The 12825-nt window shown below is 31.3% G+C and overlaps 1 protein-coding gene across 1 annotated transcript; it reads right to left on the bottom strand.

Annotated features, from left to right (window-relative positions):
* Window positions 1-7251: 7251 nt before the first annotated feature.
* LOC133780143 (secreted RxLR effector protein 161-like) lies at window positions 7252-8019 on the bottom strand. The gene has a single exon (XM_062220016.1). The coding sequence runs from the start codon at window positions 8017-8019 to the stop codon at window positions 7252-7254; it is 768 nt and encodes a 255-aa protein (XP_062076000.1).
* Window positions 8020-12825: the final 4806 nt, after the last annotated feature.

Raw genomic sequence — 12825 nt, 5'->3', positions numbered from 1 at the left:
TTTATCACTTCCACACAATCTTCATCTTGATCCCAACATATTGTAGCTTTTTATATTTCAAAACGACCAATCTTTCAAGGTAAAAATAGCAATGACTAAGAAATTTAGAAACAAAGGCCTAAAGCTCAATCCAAAAGCCCAAGGCTCGATTTAGAAGTTCAAATAGGGATACACTCCGTTTGTTTGAACTTCTTCTTTTACTTCTTGAGCTATACATATCTTAGCAAGTTGGTCCTCCAACTTTTTCTTGGAAAACTGGTTCCCCAACTTTAAATTTCTTTGCAACGTTAGTCTTCCACTGTTAGTTTACTATTTTCTTGTTAGTTTAGGGATCGATTTGCAACAAACAAAAAAATTGGAGACCAATTTTCCAAAATAAAATTTAGAGATCATTCATACAAATAAACATTTTTTCTTTCTATCAAATCCTTATTATAAATTTTGAGAATCTTTTTCTTTTTGCATATTTTTATTATACACCACATAAAATTAAACATATTATAGTTTTCTAAAACTAATTAATTAATGAGATAAGGTTTTTTGAATTTAATAGTATTTATTCATATTGTGTATATAAGATAAAAAAAAATTGGATAGTTTAGAAAAATGATGAGAAGAAAAAAGATGCATATAAAAATATGGATAGTTTTATGGGGGATTATATGGTAGGGTACACTTTTTTTACCCTATTGGTATGCATACGTGGATATAAATTTAAAAACCCTTATCTCATCAATTAATTTGTATTGGTAAAACTATAATATGTTTAATTTTACAATGCTACAAAATAAGAGTTTTAAGACATTAAAAGTCTACAATGTCTCACATTGTGAAAGACATCAGAAGTGGAGTTATCATATGGACTTTCAACATTTCCCACTGGGAGATGTGGGACTTCAACGTCTCCCACATCTCCCAGTGGAAGACGTTGAAGGGTGTCCGAAAATGAGGACTTCTGGGAGACGTCGCTACATGAAAAGAGGTCTACAATGAAGACTTTTGTCGTCGTTGTAGATCAAGAAGTCGTCGCCAAAACGACGTCGATGTAGGTCCGTATGTGTAGCATCCTACAACGACGACAAAAAAATGCTAAAAAAATTGATTTGAATTTTTTTTACACATAGTGGAAAAAACTATAAAAAAAATTACAATAATTAAAGATAATAAATAAAAAAATAGTAAAATAATTATATAATGTTAAAATATATGTGTGAAAAAAATGGAATGAGAAAAGAATAAGTACAAAAATGAAGAAAAAATATATAAAAAAAAAACAAAAGAAACGATGAAGTAAAAAAAAGAGATGAATAAATAAAAATGAAAAAAAGAAGAAGAAAAATAATGGAAAAATGATAAGAAAAAAAAGATGAATGAAAAAAATGAAAAAAAATGGAAGAAGAAACAAAGAAAGAAAACAAAGCTCATATGTGTGAAAAAATTAAAAAAAAATGGAATGAGAAAATAATATATACAAAAATAAAGAAAAAATAGAAGGGAAAAAAAACTGAAAAAATATGAGCAAAAATAAACAAAACAATACAAATGAAAAAAAATAAATAAATAAATGAATAAAAATAAAAAGAAAAAGAATAGAAAAATAGAAAGAAAAAAAAAGATGAAAGAAAAAATTAGTAGAAAAAGAAAGGAAAAAATAAGTAAGGAAAAAAAGAAAGAAAAAATAACTGAAAAAATAATTAAAAAAATTAAAATTAAAAAAAATAAAAATAAAATTACATTCAAAATCAAAGAAAATATAACTATGATAAAAAATGTGACATTTTTATATTTTAGTCGACTACTAATTGTGTTTACCGTATTTTAATTTTTTCTTTTAATGAATTTTTCCATATAAATTAAAAAAATATATAATTCTAATATTTGCACGTTAATAGTGTAAAAGCCATGTTTTTTTTTTAAATCCATTTTTTTAATAATAGAAGCTAAAAAAGATATTAAAAATGCTTGGCCGAAAGGTGCCTTAATTGAGGATGTAGGAACCAAAGTCCAAGGCCCAAACTAAAAGCCCAGACATAAAGAGTGCAAAAGCAGGGCCAAAGAACCATGGTCAATGGCCCAATTCACATTGAGTTGAGGTATGGAAGATGAATCTCGGGTATGCTAAGCTAACAAAACAAGCAGTTGAAGTATACAGCATTACGCCCAATACGCTCATCATAATAGAGAACCAACAAAAAGAGAGGTGTTTTTTAGAGTGTTTTTGGTGGGGTTAATTGCAGACTTTTTTTTTATTATTATTTATATTTTTTTAGATTCTGTGTTTTATCTCATTACTTATTTGGACCTTGTGTTTTGACAAATTACTTTTTGGATCCTGTGTTTTCTAAAATAGTTTAAATAGATCTCTAAACCCGATTTTGATTAAAGTTTTTAAAACTAAAATCACATTTATCAAACTAACAACTTAGAACAAAAATACAATCATTCTACCTAAAAATGTATTGTTATACTCAATTTTTTGTTCATCAAAATCAGGTTTAGGAGCCTATTTGAACTATTTTACAAAACACAGGGTCCAAAAAATAATTTGTTAAAACACAGGGTTCAAACAAGTAATAAGACAAAACACAAGATCTAAAAATATATAATCCATTTTTTTTTTATGACAAATGTGGTATTATAATTCTCCAAGTTCTTTTTAAGCTTGTCCTTATTTATTTATTTATTTATTTTATGAGAAAAGCTTGTCCTCATGTGCATCAAATATTAATTAAGTACTTAAAACTAAGGATCATTTAGTTAAATTAAAAAGGATCAAAATGGAGTTTAGAGTATTTAAAAAAGAAAGAAAAAACTAATTTTGACTTTTTAGAATATCACATGAGTATTATTAGTAACAAATGTATTATTCATAAATAATTTAGTTACACACTTTTTATATATAAACATAAAAAAGATACGATGCATTCTAATTTTATTTTTCTAATTTTCTTTTGATAAAAATACCTATAAATTTTAATTAAAATTATGAATTTAAAAAGTTTATTTTAATTATTTAATTTAAAAAATTTAAAGCAAATAAAAAATTATACATAAATATATATTATTTAATTAATGACTAGAACAACTAAAATAAGTAATTTTTCATTAAAATAAAAAAAATATGTATTTTTATGTCTTATTTCACTATTACATATGACTAAGAGCGCTCTCAATGGATGCTCTACTCCATCATTTAAAATACATCCCCAAAACACACATTTTTCTATTTTACCTCTAAGTTTTACATTATACCATACATCAACTTCTCTATATATTTCTCTACATTATTTAAATATTATATCTTTAAACATATTTTATTAATTAAAGTAAAATGAAATAATTGAAAAATAAATAAATAATAAATATATATACTAAATGAGAGAGAGAAAGCTTATGAAGAAAAATAATAATATTAAAATATTATATAAATGATATGTAAATGTGGATATTTATTAATTGGAGTTTGTACATACCTATTATATATATATATATATAAAGGAGCTGATGGAAGATGTTTTTGTGAGTTTTAGCTAAATATTATAGAGAAAGTGTATTACAAAATACACCACCAAAACATCTTTTTTTTATGATTTACTTCAAACTTTTATATTATACCATACATCAGCTTCTCTATTTTTTTCTCTACATCATTTAAATATTATATTTTTTAAAAATATTTTATTCATTTTAAGAAATAAAATAAATAAATATAATAGTATCACACTCATATATATTCAAAAGTTTATAAAAAAAATAATAAAATATTTATAGCTTGATGAATAGTGTTTCACTACATATAGAGAAATACTATTCATTTAGGTAAAAAATATAACTTTACATCACTCATTGGAAGACTATTTAACAATTGTTTCTCTATATTGTAAAGAATTAGACATTTTACATCCTCCATTGGGAGTGCTTTAATGATATGTGCACCCAAAATATACACTTAAACATCGCACGCATTGATGTGCCAGTTTAGTATAATCAATTACATTTATCGAATCTGGGACTCGCGGTTTGAAAAGAAATGTCACATCATTACTTATTATATATATGTTTGGATAAACAAAATACGATAAATAACAAAATAAATAATGTAAAGACCCGACTAACTTAAAAACCTCGGACCTTTAAAACTACCAAGACATAAATACTATCTTTTGGATAAATAAATAAAACAATAAAACTTTATTATAGAAAATCCAAAATACGGGATCCCATTGTTTATACGTAAAATCATAAAGAAAATTAAACATTTATTTTCAAATATTCAAATACTAAATGCTGAAATCATAAATACATAATTAAAAGACTCAATTGTCAATGTCATCCTTGATTGATCCCAACGGTCAATTCCTTTAGTCCTCTCCCAATACACATGCCAAAGCCATCTAGGATCTGTATCGCCTTCCATGTTCATTTACCTGCACAATCTCAATAAAAAAGAATGAGTATAATGCCCAGTAAGGAAAAATTGCTAAAGCATAACATAAAACATATAAATGGACTACAATATTAATGGTCATTAACTCATTACCGTACTATGTGATAGAAAACGCTATAGTCATCTTGCTATTATTTAAAGGTATGTTTAGAAACAACTATAATCTACGATAATAATAAAAATATCGGGATTTGTTATCTAAGCAACCATATTTCTCAAGCGACTAAAAGACATAAAAACAAACATACACAAAGCACATAGCACATAAATCTAACTTATTTTCCTTACCAAAAATCGGGGTATTGGAGACAAGTGCGGGATTGGAAACTCCTAAAACCAAATAGTAAAACCATAAGTTTCCTAAAGAAAATAAGATGAAAAGAAGATCTAAACCATTAAGATAAAAACTTACCAAAAACCTTAAGTTTCAAAGAAATCAAGCACCTACCAAAATCCATTACAACGAGTTAGGATTTGAAATAAAAGATTAGAATAAGAGGAACTGTAATGAACTAAACCCGAGGATTAAGAGTACCTTAGATAGCTTAGAGCATCGATATATACCTCAATACCGAAATCACACTCTAGCTTACTTCCCAAGTGTTTAGAAAAACTTAGATTTGAAAGCTTTTAACCCCAAAACCCTAGTGTTTCTCTCTAGAATGAAATTAGCAGCTTGGAGGCTCTAAGAAGTGTTTAAAAGATTATGCAAATGGATGAGTGAAGGGTTCTATTTATAGAGTTCAAGGAGTGAAATTAACTCTCTTTAAAATGAATAAAAATTGAATTTTCTGCTCAACAGATGCCCAGAACTTGGTCAAAATCGTTCAAAAGCAAGTCCAAGTTGTTGAGAGCTGTTTCTAGCTTCGGATTCTATGGAATTCCAAAACATGCAGGTGGCTTGCCCCATATTCTCGAGGCTCCGTGGTTTCGTTCGTGCGAATTCGACGTGTTTTCCATATCAACATAGATGATATATCGACCCCTATAGTAGCGATATATCTGCTTACGCTGATATATTAAATCATGTTTTTGCACATGTTAAGCACACTTAAAGTTGTTTAAACCACTTTTACTAAGTAATACGAGATCCTAAGAGCTGAGGGAAGGTTCTATACTTCCTAGGTTTATCATTTATTATTTTATTCATCTAAAATCATTAATAAACATACATGTTACAAATGTCACATACTTAATTATTATATCTAAACCTTAAGTTATAATAAATAATATTTCTAGGATCAGCTTCAATAATTAAACCTTATGATAAAATTAATATTTCTAAACTTTTTAAAATTCATAACTATCTCTATGAGTTTTCAAATAATTTCCGACTTGAACCAATAACCACGAAAACTAAAATACTACAGCATAAACTACTACTATCTAACTAAGTAAAATTTCGATGTGCTACAAATAATTAATAAAAGAAATAGTAATTTAAACATGTTGGAAATGAGGATAAATTTCCCAGTTCAAAAACCTCAGATGAATCTCGGTAAACCAGAGATGAATCTAAGAACACAAATCAATAAGACTAATTATCAAACAATTAGAAAACAAAAAATATGAAAGCATAAATCAACACAAGTATATATACTGGTTCAGAACAAGATCAATGTGATCGTGAACCTAATTCAGTTTTAGGAACCATTGTCTCTTCTTTATTCAATGAATGAAATGAGTACAAGACTTCAATAGAGCTTCTTGGAACAATCTTGGATCAAACTCTCTAAACACTCAATCACACAGGTATTTTCCTCTCAATCCCTGAGCAAGCACTTTCCCAACAATTGTGCTTCTCAATACAATTCCCCAAACCCAACTCTCACAACCTTTCTCAATACTCAATCTTGATGATCTCTCTCTAATCTGGTGTTTCTGCTGTTTCAACTAAACTTTCTCTGTCTACTAACAAGTGAATCCAAGTTGTCCTTTTATTGACCAAGGAAAGAAATAACCCTTAAGTTAATGAGGTTTTTATGATAGTTGAGAACCAAACAACCCATTAACAGAATTAGTTGGGATTTGGAGAAACTACTCCCACAAAACATAATTGATTAATCTATACAAATAAAAGTAAAAAAAAAATTATAGTGTTCTGTACAAATACAATGAGGGATATTTTTTATACAATTTGTTAAATAATAAAACAGAGAAAAGAGCAATCGGCTAACCTATTGTAGGAAAACTCTTATGTTTTCTGTGATCAAGATTCTTAGAATTTAATCAGCAATGACATAAAACAATTGCAATAACTAATATATTAGATTAGTTTTAATGAAAGGCTAGTAATCAAAAGTTAAATGCAGAAAAATAAAGGAAGAACACCCAGAAATTTTATATAGGTTCGAACCAGATCAATCTAGCCTACATCCTTTTTGATCCATTATCATCATCATCAATCGATGCAATCTCTTAATACAATTACAGTTGAGAACAAGCACTTCAGGACTCCCAAGAACCTTTCTCTCTCTAAGGTTCTAATCTCAAACACTTTCTAACAGTTGTGTTTTTCTCTCAGTCCTCACAATACACACGCTCAAATTCTCTTTCTCTGTATTCTCTCTTTCTCTCAATACGACTTCTCTCCTCTTTCTTTCACACTATTTCCACTCACTTTTTCACACCCTAAAATGAAAGACAACAACATATATATAGGCTGCCAAGATTAGTTGACAGCTAATACAGTTAGGTTAGTTAGGAATTTTAGGAAAGATCTCCACAAATTCCACCTCTTTTCTTCAAATCCTAGCTTCAGCAAAGTTGTCTTTGACTCCAATAGTAGACCATAAAATCCTTACTTAGTTACTAAGGTTAAGCAAATCCAAGCAATGCCTAAATTTGCCTATAGATAGCACCTTAGTACCAATGTCAGCAGGATTTTCTTCTGTCTTCACCTTTTCCAGCTCAACTACTTCCTCTTCAATCTTCTCTCTAATCCAGAATAGTCTAATATCGATGTGCTTGGTTTTCTCATGGTAAATCGGGTTCTTGCATAGATGAATCGATGATTGACTATCTGAGTACACAGTAGCTTTGCCTTTGAGATATTTCAGCTCCTTTAAGATTCCTTGTAACCATATTGCCTTTTTGAATGCTTCGGTGGTGGCCATGAACTCAGCGTCAGTTGTTGATAGTGACACCATTGACTGTAGTTGAGACTTCCAACATATGCAATCTCCATTTGTTGTGAATACATATGAAGTAGTTGACCTCCTTGTATCCTTACTTGCTGCATAGTATGCATCTACAAAACCTTCAAGTGTAACTTTCTGATCCATCTGTCTGTATCTCAGTCCTTTCTCAGTAGTTCCATTTAGATATCTAAGTAGCCACTTAAGAGCATTCCAATGCTCTAATCTGGGGTTGGACATAAACCTGCTAAGAATGCTTAGAGCATGTGCTATGTCTGGTCTAGTACTGACCATGATGTACACTAAACACCCTAGAGCCATAACATAAGGGACTTTTTCCATTTCCTTTGTCTCCTCGATAGTCTTTGGACTTTGATCTTTTGAAAGTACAAATTGTCCTCCTAGAGATACTGAAACACTCTTTGAATCCTGCATGTTGAATCTCTGGAGTACCCTCTGAATATAACTTGCTTGTTTAAGATTCAGAATCCCATCTTTTCTATTCCTTATCACTTCTATCCCAAGTATCTTTTAAACTTGACTGAGCTCTTTCATTTCAAATCCCTCTTTAAGCTTGTCTTTGATTCCCTTTATCACTGTTTTGTCTTTGCCCATGATGAGCATATCATCTACATACAATAGTAAATATACTCTTGTTGATTCCTCAAGATGCTTATAGTACAACCAGTGGTCAAATTTTGATCTCGTGAAACCAATTTCCTGGACATAATTGTTGAATCTCTTGTTCCATTGCCGTGGATATTGTTTAAGGCCATACAAGGACCTTTTCAGTTTGCATACAAGATCCTTTCCCTCTTGTTCCACCTGAAATCCAGGTGGTTGATGCATGTAGACCTCTTCTTCCAAATAACCATTTAGAAATGTTGTTTTTACATCTAGCTGCTCTACCTCCAGATCTTGTTGAGTAGCCATAGATAACATCAGTCTTATGGTTTTATACTTTACTACAGGTGAGAACACATCAGTGTAATCAATTCCTTCCACCTGAGTAAAGCCTTTAGCCACTAGCCTGACCTTAAATCTCACTGGTTCTTCTTGTGTTACTCCTTCCTTTACTATAAAAATCCACTTGCAAGCTATCACCTTCTTGTTATCTGGTTTTTCCACCAATTCCCATGTGTCATTTTTGTTCAGAGAGTCCATCTCTTCTTTTATAGCTTGATTCCATTCCTTCTTGTATTCTCCTGAAGTAGCTTCTTCTATGCTTAATGGTTCTGGTATGTCACATGTTTGAACTATAGCCAAAGCATAGGCTATCAGGCCTGCCTCGGCATATCTTGTAGGTGGGTGAATTTCTCTTCTCACACGATCCCTTGCTAGTTGATATCCTGTCAAATCTGTTGACTGGTCTGATTGATCTTGAGCATAATCTTCACCTGGTGTGTTGCTTTGCTCATTTTCTGGTTCATATCCTTTCAGTTTTATCTCAAACTCAGTCAAGTCATCATTCTTTTTCAATGCACCTGCACCATAAACATCACAACCTTTCTCGGCTTTCAAGTGAGGAAAATCATATTCATTAAACACTACATTTCTTGAAATTATGACCTTAGGTCTACCATTTTGATTCAAACAAATCCTATATCATTTTGTGCCTAAAGGGTATCTAAGAAAAATTCCCTTAATGGATCTAGCATCTAGTTTGCCCTCTGTTTGGTGTGCATATGCTGCACAATCAAAAACTCTCAAGTGTTTAAGACTAGGAGGCTTGCCATACCACATTTCATATGGGGTCTTAAGTTCTATAACATGATTTGGGCTTCTATTTATAAGATAACTAGCAGTTGCTAAAGCATCTCCCCAATATGACTTCCCTAGACCAGAACTACTAAGCAAACATCTCACTTTATTCAATAAGGTCCTATTCATACGTTCAACCACTCCATTCTGTTGTGGAGTTATAACTACAGTTATGTGCCTTGTGATTCCATACTCATTACATAGATCATCAAACTCATTATTTATGAATTCTAATCCATTGTCAGTTCTAAGTGTCTTAAGTTTAAGATTTGTTTGATTTCTACCTGGTTTTTCCAAATTTTAAACTTCTCTAGACACTCATCTTTAGTCTTAAGCAAATATGTCCAAACACATCTACTAAAATCATCTATAATGGATAAGAAATAAAACTTACCAGAATGAGTCGGAACTCTACTTGGCCCCCACAAATCCGCATGAACATACTCCAAAACCTTCTCTGTATTGTGTGTAGCAGTTGTGAATTTAATCTTGTGTTGTTTTCCAAATACACATGCTTCACAGAAAGGTAATGCACAAGTCTTCAACTTGTCTATGCTCCCTTGTTTGTGAAGCTCTCTCAGCCCCTGCTCACTGATATGTCCCATCCGTTGGTGCCACAGATGCATCTCACTTTCCTGAGTCTTAACAACAGATGTTTCAGCAATGGCTACAATTTCTCCTTCTAGTACATACAGTCCATTGACTCTCTTTCCTTTCATGATCAGTAAAGATCCTTTTGTGATCTTTAGGTTTTCATTCAAAGATTTGTAGCCATATCCTTCTTCTTCAAGAGCTCCCAAGGATATCAAATTCCTTCTCAGTTCGGGTATGTGTCTCACATTGTTGAGCACTTTCACCTCTACATTGAACTGTCGAATTGCCACCTTTCCTAGACCAATTACCCTACAAGAAACATCATTCCCCATTAGTACTCTACCACCATCAGTTTCTTTATAATCAAAAAATGAATCTAAGTTAGGACACATATGGTAAGTGCATCCTGAATCAAGGATCCACTATTTGATATCTAATTTATCAGATATTGAGAAAAGTTCTCCTCCTGATGAGCAGTCATCTTTGGTTTCTGCCACAGCTGCAGAATCATTATGAGACTTCATTCCTTGCTGGTGTTTGTTTTCATTATGAAATTGATTGTAGATTGGTCTTCTCTGGTCCTGGTTTGATCTGGACCCTTGTTGATTTCTTAACAGATTGCAAAATCTCCTAATATGTCCAGTTTTCCCACAGTGATAACACTGTCTTTAGTCTTTCCCTCTTGACTTCGACCTTGAATGATGTGATTGATTTCCTCTCGATGAGCCTCTCTTTAGATTTCTTCCTCGAACAAAGTAAGCCTCATCCCTGGTTTCTTTCTCAAGTTGTAACTCAAACTCCTTCGACTTTAAAGCTCCAAGAACATCCTCCAAAGCAATCACATCTCTGCCATACTTTATTGCTGCTTTGACTTCTTGATAGTCAATTGGTAATGATCTGAGCAAGATAATTGCTTGAATTTCTTCATCTACCTTATGTTCAATATTAGCCAAACCAACAATAATCTCATTAAATTTATCAATATTTTCATCTAATGAAATAGAGGAGTTCATTCTAAAACCATATAATCTTTCAAGAAGATTTATTTTGTTCGAAATGGATGGCTTCAGGTACAATTGTTCCAGCTTGTCCCAAAGACCATTTGCAATCTTTTCTGAGGTTAATTTCCTTCTTATTCCATTGGAAAGATACATGATGATCGTGTAATAAGCCATCTCCTCCATTTCAGCGATTTCTTCTGGTTTCTTCTCTGCCAAAAGCTTTTGATCTCTGAGCACTTTAGCCACCTTTTGATGCACTAAGATACCTTTGAAACTCTCTCTCCATAAGGCAAAATCATTGGTGCCATCGAATTTCTCTAGTTCAAACTTTGCCATTGTTGACATACTTTCTTGATTATGTTCTTGAACAATTCTTTATGCGAAAGCTTTGAATCTTGATCTCTCCTCTTGAACGTAGAACCTGGCTCTGATTTTGTAGGAAAACTCTTATGTTTTCTATGATCAAGATTCTTAGAATTTAATGAGCAATGACATAAAGCAATTGCAATAACTAATATATCAGATTAGTTATAATGAAAGGCTAGTAATCAAAAGTTAAATGCAGAAAAATAAAGGAAGAACACCCATAAATTTTATATAGGTTCGAACCAGATCAATCTGGCCTACATCCTGTTTGATCCACTATCATCATCATCAATCGATGCAATCTCTTAATACAATTACAGTTGAGAACAAGCACTTCAGGACTCCCAAGAACCTTTCTCTCTCTAAGGTTCTAATCTCAAACACTTTCTAACAGTTGTGTTTTTCTCTCAGTCCTCACAATACACACGCTCAAATTCTCTTTCTCTGTATTCTCTCTTTCTCTCAATACAACTTCTCTCCTCTTTCTTTCACACTTTTTCCACTCACTTTTTCACACCCTAAAATGAAAGACAACAACATATATATAGGCTGCCAAGATTAGTTGACAGCTAATACAGTTAGGTTAGTTAGGATTTTTAGAAAAGATCTCCACACCTATGCTAATACAAAATCCAAATAAAAAAAATTGACCTGATAAAAGAAAAACAAATTAAAAAGAACTAATGAGTACTAAAGTACAAGTCAAAAACACGTTCGAATGTTATTTTCTAGAGTATTGTAATTGGCATCATATCATATGGTGTCTAACTCCATTTAATGTAACATCCTATAAATAGTTAAATTTAATAATTTCAATATATAAAATTAAAATAGGATGAAACCCGATATTAAAACTAACCGACTATAACCCATCAAATGCCACTACAAAATATTATGTCATTCATTATTTGAAACCTCATTTGCCGACCCTTGGAAAATCTGAGAGGATGATTCAAAATTATCCCTGAATTAAAAAGAGATGAGGTTGATTGCCCTGAAGCATAGCTAAGTTGCTGAAAATCTCCAAATTTTGAGGGAATTGGAAGAGAAAGACAGTTGAAGTTAAGCAGGTGAACAACTGAGCTCATAGCATTTGAAGGTGTTTGGAAGTCCAATGTAGATGATGGCATGCACCTCAATATTTTCAAATACTTCATTGACATTTTTTATATTGGTGTCTACAATACTTAAACTTGTCCCTGCCCTACAATTATACCAAAGTGTCTATATTTCTCAGTTCGAATTTTAAGTTACTAGTCCAACATTATAAGAAGTGAAATATTTGTACTCCAAAACTACACACATTATTCTTGATTGAAACTATCTCACTTGTCACGTACTCTGGATCTAGATATCCACTGTGTAGGAAATCTGCATTGATTTCAGCTTCAAGATCTCAATAATGCAAACAAAATGTTAGTTTGTTTGAACACAACACTAACACTAACACAATCACAATCACAATCAATGGCAAAGAAATCAATAAGAACATAAAGTAAGTGCAGAAATGAAATAAAAT

The sequence above is a fragment of the Humulus lupulus genome, chromosome 5 (assembly GCF_963169125.1).
Source record: "Humulus lupulus chromosome 5, drHumLupu1.1, whole genome shotgun sequence".
In the NCBI taxonomy this organism is placed as follows: Eukaryota; Viridiplantae; Streptophyta; class Magnoliopsida; order Rosales; family Cannabaceae; genus Humulus; species Humulus lupulus.
The sequence above is the reverse complement of the archived record's forward strand: the minus strand, read 5'-3'. Positions and strand labels throughout refer to the sequence as shown.